The sequence below is a fragment of the Sorex araneus genome, chromosome 1 (genome assembly GCF_027595985.1).
Source record: "Sorex araneus isolate mSorAra2 chromosome 1, mSorAra2.pri, whole genome shotgun sequence".
NCBI classification, from domain to species: Eukaryota; Metazoa; Chordata; class Mammalia; order Eulipotyphla; family Soricidae; genus Sorex; species Sorex araneus.
The window spans coordinates 391836440-391849202 of NC_073302.1; the positions used below are offsets into that span (position 1 = coordinate 391836440).

The following is a 12763-nucleotide window of genomic DNA, read 5'->3' on the forward strand; positions in this document are numbered from 1 at the left end:
ATATCTGGAAAGGACATATGGGAGGGGGAGCTTACTGTATTTGTCTATTGCTGGGGAGGTACATAGGACAAAGGAAGTGCTGAGTAATTGCCGTAGGAAGGAGGACAGGAGAAGAACACCGGTAGGTGGGTTCCGAATGAAGATATGGGGGAAGTTCTAAATACTCAACTTGAACTGAATTATGTAGTGAATGGTAAACAGAAAAGAAACCTATATGCTAGGCTCGGGGAACAGAATGGAGTGGTTCTCATGATTTTCAGAGACTTATGCTCCTGGAGTTACAAGTCTATGGCAATATTTACACATGAGCTAATAAGATATTGAAAAAAATGATAATCATGTTCAAAGAATAAGACTAATAGCAAGAACAACAGGGAGGTAGAAGATTATTTAGAAAAAAATAACTGGTTGGTATCCATTTCAAAATAATATATCTTCTGCCTCTTTCACCCACACAAAAGTGAAATAAAACTTGCCAATAAGTATTTGCCAATTGTCAAAGCAAAAATTTGGCAACCCTAATTATACTTGCTACAAATGAACAAAATGAATACTCTCTATGAATCATTTTCAAAGCTGCCCAGTATAAAATTTTGAGCAATATCACTATATTTAGACATTCTACATTTGATTATAGTCTAACAGCTCTAAAACAGATGTAATTCACCTGAAAAAATTTTTTTCACTAAACAATAAAATACATAAGTGAGGATCATAAAGAATAAAATGTGTGCTATATTGGGAATAGATGAGCAGAGGTGAGGACATTATATTGTTTTGTAGGCCAGAACCAATCACAATTCCTTTGGTGAGCCATAAATCTATTTCTGGGCTTCCTATTAAAGAAGAAGAGAAATAAAGTTAACTACATCATGTCTTTATCTGTAGTAAAAGGATATTATTAGTTTTCCAAGAGTATATATTTAAATGTTAAGTATCAAAACTGGATTGAGTTTCTTTATTTAACATGTTATCAACAGGTCATCTCAGAAAAAAAAGTATGAATGAATATTCTTTTAAAAAACCCCTTCCTCACAATGCCCTGTATTCAATACTCTACACCATAAAAAAAATAAAATAAAATAAAATGAATAAAAAGGGGAGATGGAGCGATAGCACAGCGGGTAGGGCATTTGTCTTGCACTCGGCCAACCTGGGTTCGAATCCCAGCATCCCATATGGTCCCCTGAGCACCGCCAGGGGTAATTCCTGAGTCAGAGCCAGGAGTAACCCCTGTGCATCGCCAGGTGTGACCAAAAAGCAAAAAAAATAAGAATAAAAATTTAAAAAATAGAATAAAAAGGTTTTTAATGGGCTGGGAAGAGAGCTTAGAGTCAGAATTTTGTCTTTGCATGCAGGAGTCTCAGGTTGGATTCCTAATACCAAATGGTTCCCCTAGCACTATTAAAAGCAATCATGAGCACTGAGCAGAAGTAGCACCCAAATACCATTAGGTATGATCCCCAAACAAAAAAATAAACTTTAAGTACCATTTGAAATACTGCATATAATTCTTTTACATATTTTAATTCAGTAAGCTAAGAATGCTATAGTACAAATGAGAAAGTTGAGCTTTTGCAACATATCTTTCCAGAATGTCTATTCAACTCTTGATAGATAATTCCTATCAAGTGCAACTAACTGAATTTCTTCATAAACACATAGCAAATATTTCTATCTCTAGGTTCACTCAATTCACTAAGTAAATCTGAAATTACAAAATATTTCATAAAGGTTGTTGCCCATCACATAGAATAACTGAAAATGTCTATTTGCTTAAAACCAGAAACATTTTCAAACGAAGATTATTTTTGTTTCAACTTTGATCCAAATTATTTTCTTCCAAATATGTGTGTATATATATACATATATATTAGTTTCAATATGCATTTTAAATAAATAAATCTTACACTTAACTGCATTTGACAAACTTCTAAGAAATCACTATTATTATTATTTCTTGCTCCCAATAATACTTCAAACATGTTGATATTTCAAGCTTTGTAAACATTTAACACAAGAAAAAAATGTATCTTAGTACATTATATAACAAATATTTCACAATTATATTGTTCAAAATATTTAAGTTGTGTCCAACACTACCCCCATGTAGACTATATACAATATCAATGTTTTATTTTTATGTCCTTTCCAAATAATGGGGATGAAACTTACTATATAATTATGTAAAATATGTGTATGAAAGATGTCAAGGGATTTGACTCATCAACTTCATTATGAAAATAGCAAATAAAATAAATAACAAGTTTTAGCATTCAAATATTCATTTTGTTATTTTTAGCACAGAAAAATTCTTAAGTGAGAGAAACACAAATTTGTAAAAGTCCTAAAAAGTTGGCTTTTTTTTTCAAAATTATAAATGCCAACTACAAGTTTTTGAAGTCAGAGGAAGGGAAGAAGAAAAATCTATAATGCCAAGAAGGACAGTTGCTCAATACAAAATTTGACATAACAAAGGAAAACAAGTATTATAAGAACTATAATAGTAGTCTTTATTGAAAACATCTGAAAGTTTTAATATGAAGTATTATGTATTCATGAATTCAAGAGGAGACAGGTGACTTCTCTATAGGAGAGCATATCTTCATAATTATACTTGGCAAATAAAAAGTACATCAGTTTGAGAGCATTTTTTCATGTGTTTAACATGTACTTATTAAACATAATAAAAATACATACAGCCTAAGGAACTTTAAAAGAAAAAGAACAAGGTTGTAACTGCACTGATTTCCTCATTTCATAATTTTTGAATTGATGAACTATTTAGGTGATTAATCTTCTCTAAAAGTTCTTTTAGTCATATATATGCAATTGTGTTTTTTAAAGGGAGCTTTAAAGATTTTACTTTTTGACTAATTTAAAATATTTGTTTGTTTATATGTCCTCTCCGCTTTGTAAATTAGTCATCTTTCTCAATAAAAACTAATCATAACAAAATTTTATCATTAACATATTTTGTGTTAGGAAACTTTACATCAAGCAGAGATAAATGTACATATGTCTAGTGCATGTATAACATCAATTTTTTAAGTCATAAGTTATATCATATAGAACTGTATTAGAGTGGGACATATAGGACATAAATATCCTATATTGTGGAAGGATGAAAATATATTTTCTAAAATTAGACTTTTACCATTAAACACTCTGTAATATTACAGACACTTTTTTATTTGCATTAATCTATCCCTGACTTAAAGTAGCATAAATGATCTCAAATCAATTATTCACGTTATAACTAGAGTGAATAACTAGAATTTCCTTTTTTTATATCAAGATCCCAAAATAAGGAAGATGCAACAGATAAGACATTTGCATGTTTTCACTTTAAATAGAGTAAATTTTGTTGAATTTCACTCAAATTTTTAATTTTCTCATCTGTGGAAACTGTTTGTGGGTAAAATGCTTATTTTTTCTCAAATATCCCATTGTGAATTTATTACAAGAATTCCAAATATAATTTATTTAAGTCTTCCTAAATGAAACCCTTTGAAATAAATATAGCTTAATGTTTCCTTTTATACCATCATTTTTAATATTACATGTTCTGATTCTGCAGATGTGACCTGAACATGATAAATGCATACAATGACTATGTAAATGAATAATTTTATCTATAAACAGTAAAATACTACACTTATATTATGCAGTTATATTTTTGTCGGAACTACTTAAGAAGAAACTTATTGCATCAAAAAGGAATGTTCTCTTTTCTATAACAAAATTATAAGTCATTAAGTAAATGATATATATATATATATATTTTAAACCACTCAAAGGAAAATTGGATTAAATAAAAAGCAAAGACAGATTGAAAGAGTAGGAGCAAAATTTAATTACAATTACTTAAAGCAACTTCTGGTATCCCAATCCACAGTACAGAATAAAGTGAGTGGAAGTAATTCAAGTCATTCATACAGAGGTCAATTTGAGAACAACCTGGGTCTCAAATTTGAAAAAAGGCATTTCTAAGAGTAAGTATATTTTCTCATTTTTTTAGGTAATTGTGGCTCATGGAACTCTGAGTTTAATACCAGTGCTGATGCAAAATCAATAAATTTATGTCAACCTGAGAGTAACTGGGCTGTGTATTGCTAAATATAAAAATAAAATCATATATAAATGCAGCTTTAAATTTCATGTTTCAGAACTCATTAACAAAGACAATCAAGCAATCGTATAGACCACGAAACTCTTATTTGAATTCTCCAGGGACTAAGTCCAGAAGTTAGTGACCTATCATAATTTAGGAGCAAATAAAACCTGTTTTATAATGGGAAAACACTTATGATTTGTCTCAAAAATCTGCTCATGTCAGAGGATGAATCAACACCAAATGTTCATACTGCCCAAGTCATGAGAGAAATTAATGGAATTTTGATAGAGTCGTTCAAATTACATAATAAAATGTTCAAGTAGACAAATCAAGTCTGGTTTAGAAGTACATATACAAATTAACTGCATTTAAATATTGCAGAAATTTAAATTTTGTACCCCTGAATGCTTTGATATCAGAAAGAATGTAAGGTGTATAATGCCTCTATAGCAGGCATAGGAATTAATAATTCATAAAACCCACTCCAGTTGTGAATTAGAATTTGAACATCTGGTCAGCCAGCAGAGCCATGTGGATTATTGGTTGTTTTCTCATCCACATTCACATGACTAGTCCCTGTGGGATCAATAAGGATTCTGGGAAAAGAATGACTCTAATGAGGGTGAGGTAGGGGGAAGGGGGAAGTACACTTTATTCATGGGACAGAAACTCTCTTCAAATTTGTGTAAGATTAACATGACTGTCTAGCCAAACTTAAAAGAACTCACCAATGTAGGAGATATTCAGTAGTTCTCCCTTTATCCTGCAAATTATTAAGGCATATATACTGCAACTCACTATCTAATTCATCTTTCCATAAGCAAAGAGATTTGGAAGACAGCACAGGATTACCAAAGGATTGAAAAAAATACCTAAAAGAAAGGTGAAACATTCTGTTTCCAAAGCAAAATGAGATTAAAGGAGAATCTGGAGGATTTAAGTTTGCTGTAAACATGATTTTGATCCTGGTTTGGTTAATATTCAAGGTGGATTACTAATTCTAAGGAAATGCCGGTCAGGACAATTTTTCAAAACAGGAAAGATTCTCTGAAAGACTGAAGGTAAGCTTAATCAATGACAATTCTCTAAGATACTTTTAACCCTGTGACTTTAATTTTAAGTGCCAATATAAACAGCATATTTCATCTTCCACTTCTGATTCAGCATGGCATTGTTTGGGGTGTTGCATCAACCCACTTTTCACAACACATAAAAACACGTGAGGAATAGTTTGTCATAATTAGGGATCCTGGTGTTTTGTCTGGGCATTTGCACTTTCAGATTTAGATTTCTCATGCAAAGCACATATGGTACTTAATGAAAGGTCTTTATAATACAGCATAGTTTGGAATAATTATGCTAATGATGCAAACTCATGATGGAAAGTACTAAATAAATAAATAATACAACTAACTTCCTCTCTTATTATCATACAGAGTTAAAATAATTACTTTTATATTAAACTAGAAAACTTGTTTGTTAAGTTTCTTTACACTTGCCACTAATCCAAATAATTACAACGTTAAAAGATTCATATTCAAGAACATTCAATTCATATATAAAAATGTTTACGAATACTATTTGTTCCTTGAAACATTTAAATCTGTCATCTACAATGTGTAGCCAGGAATGGAGTAATATATCAAAGGCATAAATTTTGCCCAAAATTTTTATTAAAAGGCTTGGATAAATCAAACTGTTAACCTACACTGAATAGTTTTCCAAGGTAAATATCAAGGTCTCAAACGATGTCATGTCAGTGCATTTGTGTATTGTACAACAAACTATCGAGTTCACGCTTCCTCAGAGAACTCTGCCTTTTCTAAGATGACCCTCCATCAGTAAGCATTCAATTTGATCACGTTCCAACAGCCAATACTCTTCCTTCAAGTACCGATGCAAACGCTACAGTTTCTTTTCTTAAAAAAAAAAAAAAAAAAAAGTCACAGCAGCACTTGAAAACGAAGCCAAGAGATTGACTTCACAGAGCATAGCTCAAAAGTGCCACTCAAACTTTCTATACTGCCCAAATCAGCTGATTCACAACTTGACACAGAACACCCTAGCCACGTTCGAGGCCCTGCAGTTCACTGCTCTCGGCAAATATTTGCATCCAAAGCATCATCGACGTTAATAACTGCCTTGAAAGGACACGCGAGCGCGCGCGCGCGCACACACACACACACACACACACACACACACACACACACACACACACACACATCCCTCGTTGGCCACCGTCTGTCCTAAAATTGTATAAATATACACAATAGACCTGCAGATCTCCGCCAGCCCCCAGCCCCCATTCGTTGCACCAGGACAGCAACTCTCCCGCTTGCCACTGCTGTTGACCGTGTGTCTGTGTGCGCGTGTGGGGTGTGTGTGCGCGAGTGGGGTGTGTGCGCGCGTGTGGGGTGTGTGCAGGTTACCGGAGAAGGAGATCCGTTCTTGCAGAGGGGACCCCTGAAGACGCCTTTAATGCCCCGGTAGTGCCCATTGCTGAGATGTCTCGAACTGATGACCAGGTAACAAGCCATGTGGGTCGGGGCGGGAGGCGGAGAGTCTCAACTCCTCACCAGGCGACCGGCGGTGGGAATGCGGGCTGGCTTCTCCTCAGCAGCACCCGTGACTGCCACCTCCCGAGAAGAAGCGGCCGGCAGTCAGCAGAGGAGGACGCGTTTGGTCGCGCGTCCCCGCTCCTCTGCCCGCGCGGGGCTCCCGCAGCCGCTCGCGGCTGCTCTGACAGCGGCGGCGGCGGCGGCGACAGTGACCGCGGCAGCCACAGAGCACTGGGGGGGTGGGTGGGGGGAAGCGGGGAGCCAGTCCACATGCTGCTCTGACGAGGTGGCTGCTCGATCGCTCACCGAGGATTGATTGGGATTATTTTAAGGACAACTTCGCAGGCCCGCTAGGGACTCGGGGCGTAGAGCCGGGGGGCGGGGGGCCGGGGGGTGGGGAGGGGGACTTCCCCGCCCCCTTGGTCCGGCCCCTCCTCAGCCGCCTGTGTGGGTCCGGGAGTCGCTGGACCCGCGTCCCACCGGCTGCCCCGGGCGTCCGCGGGCAGCGTCGCCGGGCAAACCAGTGCCGCTGGTGGAGGAGGCTGCGGCGGCGGCCGCGCGCGCGGGGCGAGTGGCGGGGCGTCCTGGGAGCGACAACTCGCGGCCCGCGCTGCAGCGGCGGGGGAGGGCACCCGGGCAGCGGCGGCGGGGGAGGCCCGGGACCCGGGGGCGACGCCACGGGGGAGCTGGAGAGCCGCGAGCTGCTTCCCGGCTCCGGACGCGCGGACGGCGGGCAGCGGCGCCTGGAGGCCGGCGGGGCCCGGGGCAGCTCTGCCACCCGCCTCCCGGCCCTCGGGAATCCCGGGGCGCTCCCCGGGCCGGGTCGGGCAGCAACTTTGCCGGGTGTTGGCGAGCCCGGGCGGGAGAGCGGCGGAAACGGCGCGTTCCCTCCGGCCCGCGCCCGCTCACTCGCCGGCCGCCGTTCCCCGGGTGCCCGCTGGGCCGGCGGGAGGAGGCGGCGGCCAGGGGAGGTCGCGGCCGGCCGCGCGGTTCCCGACGGCGCGGAGCAGAGGGGCTGGGCTGCACGAGTGCAGCTAAGTTGCGGCTCGCAAAAAAAAACTTGTCTCAAGCAAAGAGCGGGGAAACGGCGTCCCGGGGCTGCTGGGGAGACACGCGGTCGGTCAGGGGCCCGGTTTCAAACACTCACTTCCTGCCCTGCCTTCCCCTAGAAGAAGCTGATGCTGGGACTCGCGCTCGGCGAGACGTTTGTCTCTACAGTCCCCAGCGGGCCACCCGGCCAGAAGACGTGTGTGTTCATTGACAGGGTCGGCCTCGCTCTAGGGAAAAGTCCGCCGGGAGCAAACTGCGCGGAGGATGGAAACGTCGCTGAGCCCGAGGAAGGTCCCGCCCTTCCCGCTGCACCTCAGGGGGTCTGCGAGGCCCCTCGCCCCTCCTGCGGGATCTACGCGCGGGACCCAACGACTGGCGGCTCCCGCTTTCCCCAGCCTGGATATTCAAGGAAAGGAGGAACCTGGTGCTCCCCAATTGTCCCGGTTTCTGCCTCCCACCTCGGCCCCGTTTGCTCCAAGACTGACTAGGAGGATCCCTCGGAAATGACCTGAGGGTAAAGAAAGCAGGAGTTTAATGTTTCTAATTCAGGCAACTCATAGAAACCCGGAGGCAAAAATCATTCCCATTATAACTATTCAAATGATCCAATACAGACTCAACTTTTGTTTACATTAACAGCTTTTTTTTTTCTTTTCAAATTTTTAAGAAACACAGAGCTCCAGAAAAAACGGTACTGGGGGTAGGGCTCTTGCCTTAAACAGAGCTGAGCCGGGTTCAGTTCCCCGCACAGCCTATGGTCAGTCCCCCAGTACTGCCTGGAATGATCCCTGATCATTGACTACACCAAGTAATAAATAAATTACCACACAGATCTAGATCTCACTTTGAAAGTTTTAGACACCGCTTCCATAGGTTTTTCAATAGTGTTCCTCATCCAGAAAGTTTCTAGTAATAGGTGATTAAAATACCAATTCCTGGCTAACTCCAAACTGAAAATGACTGAAAATGGGACAGTAAGATTCCATCATCTAGAACGAGTTGATTATATTATAGCTCTCTTGTTGACAAGCACTTTTGGAAAAAAAAAAGTTTAAGCGTCATAATAGATTAACCCACCCTCCTCCGTTCTGCTTAGACATGATTTTTTTCTTTAGTTTTAAATTTTCTTTTTAAGATCATATTTTAATAATGTTGGTTAATTAGATTCAGAGAGTAATATTCACATATATATGCATGTGTCCACATACATATGCATTGGCTATATTCTATTCAAGGGAACCTATATTTACAACAATGTTAATAGTAAAATTTTAGAAATAGGTAAAACCTTCCCCCAAAATAAAGTGGAATTTTTATGGAAGTATAATTAACATTATATTAGTTTCAGGTGTACAAGATAATGTTTCAGTATTAGTATATATTGAAAAATAATCACCACAATAAATCTAACACCCATTCTTGGTTTTCTAAGGAAGATATTTTTTCTAACTCCAATAATTAAAAATTTTCAGAGAAAATGGAGAATTAAACACTTTAAGCCCATAGCAAATAAATTTTAAGCACAGGTCTAATTCTATTACAACAATTCTATGGAAAGGGGTACAAATGGGAAAAGAAATGCATTTTGGTCTATAACCAACTTGACATTCCACTTATTTCCAGATTAATGGCTGTGTCTTGCTGATGGACATAGTAGAAGGCCTATTTTCCATTATATTTATCAACACATCCAGAATCAATCTCCTTTAGACATTCGCTGCCCAACCTTAGTCCAGACTATCATTACCTCCTTAGACCATTACAATAACATCCTAACTACCCTCCTTACCTCTATATTTATCACCAGAATAAGAAATTACATATAAAGAAGTAATAGTTGAGACTGATCATGTGTAATATTTTCCTAGTAAGTGATTTAATGATGCAGTATACTCAGAATAAAATACAAATCATATGCAATTTTAAAAAAATATTTCTGCTTACTTGGGTTTCTGCCCACTGTCTTCTACTGAATTCCCTTCTCTCTCTGCTCCTGGTGGAAATATTTCAGCAGAGGAGCCTGAAAATATTCAGGCACTCAGCACCTCTCAACAAATGTTACAGGTGAGCATTTGTTCCAGGTGTTCATCTAATGGGCATGTTTTTATATGAGTCTCCCAAGAAAAGCAGCTTCCTGCCATTAAGGTCATATGTGAAATTGTTTGTTAGGAAAGTTCCTCCTGACCATAAGTCCTAATGTAGTTATTTGGGCCCTCTCTACTGCAGGAAACTATATTTTTAATCTCTAAAGTAAATCAATAGACATTTATTTATTTGGTTCTGAAGTCACACATGGAGGTACTCAGGGCTATGCCAGGTTCAGTGATCAGGGAAGTGCTTAGGTGGCCATAAGTGATGATCAGGAATAAACCTAGGCCTCCTAAATGAAAAATATGTACTGCAGCCACTTCGCTCTCTGTCTCTCTGTCTCTCTGTCTCTCTCTGTCTCTGTTTCTCTGTCTGTCTCTGTCTCTCTGTCTCTGTCTCTGTCTCTCTGTCTCTGTCTCTGTCTCTGTCTCTCTCTCTCTTTCTCCTAGCAGTCTTTTTCAAACAAAATTTAGGTTTAGAGAAAAGTTGAGCTACAAGTACAGTATTTACTATCTTCTTACCATCACATCATCCTCCAAATACTTTGTCTTATTATTAGCATCTTTTATGTGGTAAATTTTTCAAAGTTGATGAGCCAATATTGAAATAATGTTATCCAAAATTCCATAGTTTACATTATAGTTCCACACTCTGTATATCAGAATCTATGGGTCTGGACAAATGTAAAATGATGTGTATCTATCATAATAGTATTGAGCAGAATAATTTCAGTTCTCTGAAAATCACCTTTGCTTTATTTCTCTCTCTTCTACCACCCAAAGCAATATTTAGCAACCACTGCTACTTTCACTCTCTCCTGTTTTCATCTTTCAAGAATTCATTTGGAATGGTGCAGTCTGCATCTTTTCCAGACTGGCCTCTCATCTACCTAGCAGTGTATTTGCTAATTCACTCTATCACTAGGCGACACATATGTCTTTACATGGTTTGATAACTTGTTGTTTTTGTTATTGTTGTTGTTATTGTTCAAGTAATGAAATGTACTAATAGTATTTAAGGGTAGAACTGTGAAACTCCCCCTTGATTCAGCCGGTTCACCAAAATGTTCAAGACTCCTGTGAATGAGACCTTACTTGCAAATAGGGTCTTTGTGAAGATCAAGTTAAGACAAGTTCTTTAGGACAGGTCCAAATCCAACATCATTGTTCTTATAAAAAGAAATATTTGGACAAGAATCAGAGACATAGAGGAGAATGCCATGAAGAGTCAGTTGCACCACCATAAGCCAAGAAATGCAAAATATTTTCAGCAAAGCACAAACTAGAAGAGAGAGAAGGAACAGTTTTTCTCTCACAGTCCTAAGAACTAACAAGTCCTGCTAACAGTTTAATTTTAAACTTCTGGTCTCCTGGACCATGTGATGAATAATTTATATTGTTGAAGCAACCAAATTCGTGGTACTTGTTTCATCAACTGTAGTAAACTAATTATATGAACATTCATTTGGTGTACCAGTTTACATGCTGAAGGACTTAGCAGTAGTTTCCAAGCTTTGGCAATTATGAATAAAGTTACCGTAAACATTAATGAGCAGGTTTTGTCTAGACATAAGTTTTTAGTTCATTTGAATAAATATCAAGAAATGTAATTCCTGGATCTACATAACGTTTTGTGAGAAACTGCCAGGCTGAATTTCAGAGTGTCTGTACCATCTAGCAATCCCACCAACAAAGAATGGTTCATTATTTTATTTTAGATTCTTATCAGCATTTGGTATTGTCAGTGTTTTAGAATTTAGTTAAAATGTATGATTTCTCATTATACTTTCAATTTGTAATTCCCTTGTGGCATATGGTTGTTATCTTGTCATAAGCTTATGCTCTATCTGGATATATTCTTTGGTGAGGAATTTTGTTCACATAATGTTTCCATTTTTAATTGGGTTATTAATTTACTTATTGCCCAAATTATGCTATTTAGACATCCTTTATTGAATATGTTTAGTTGATATTTTTGCAATATTTCTTCTATCACATGACTTATCATTTTTGTTCAACATTTCTGTTGTAGAGAAAAAAATTGATTTTTTAAAAAATATAATTTATCAAATTTTTCTTTCATGGAGAGTGTTTTCAATGTTGTACCTAAAAGTCACCACCACACCTAAGATGACTGAGATTTTAATTTGTGCTATCTCTTAAGAGTTTTATTCCTTTTGTACATTATATTGGTTTCCATCATCCCTATCAATTAATTTTTGTGGAAGGTGCAAAGTTTGTGACTACATTCAATCTTTTTTATGTCCTGTTGTTTCAGTACCTTTTACTAGAAAGGCAATTATTTTTTTCAATTAAAGTATCTTTGGTTTTTTGTTTTAAGATCAAATGACTATACTGTAGAGGGTCTATTTCAAACTCTGTTCTGTCCTATTGATCTAGTCATTTATTCTACCAATACCACTCTGGATTGGTTACCAAGGGACCATAGCAAAAAAATATATAGACATCTACTTTAGCATCACAGATATATGTAATCTCAAGCACGTTATTGTAGACTACCTAATATTTTAAAAAGAAATTATAAATTCCTGTTTTATGTAAAATCTTAGTGTCAAATACTGGCAAGTATGAATTTCCTTTATAATCTAATGGGGACTTTCAGTAAAACACAATTTTATAAATAAAAAGGTAAGATGCCCTGGGAGGAGGTATAGACAATATGAAGATTTTATATACATAAATGTACAAATCAATACTAAAGAAAATTGAATTGAACTACAAATCAATACCAAAGAAAAAATTAGATAAGAAACTTCAACGGAAGCTCACCAAAGCAGATATTGAAACTGTCAGTGAACAGAAGAAAAGACAGAAAAGATGCTCAACATGATAGCTCATCAGGAGAATGCAAATTAAAATATTACTAGGCAAAATGAATCATTATATACTTCTAGAATGACCAAAATTTAAAAATTAAGCAAAAAATTATG

The 12763-nt window shown here is 38.0% G+C and overlaps 1 protein-coding gene across 1 annotated transcript in view; it reads right to left on the bottom strand.

The window, feature by feature from the left end:
* Window positions 1-6654, bottom strand: part of ZNF804B (zinc finger protein 804B) — a 553147-nt gene extending 546493 nt beyond the window's left edge. Inside the window, exon 1 of the mRNA XM_004602164.2 lies at window positions 6547-6654. Coding sequence (XP_004602221.2) covers window positions 6547-6654 — 108 coding nt within the window. The remainder of the gene's footprint in view (window positions 1-6546) is intronic.
* Between the last annotated feature and the right edge of the window lie 6109 nt (window positions 6655-12763).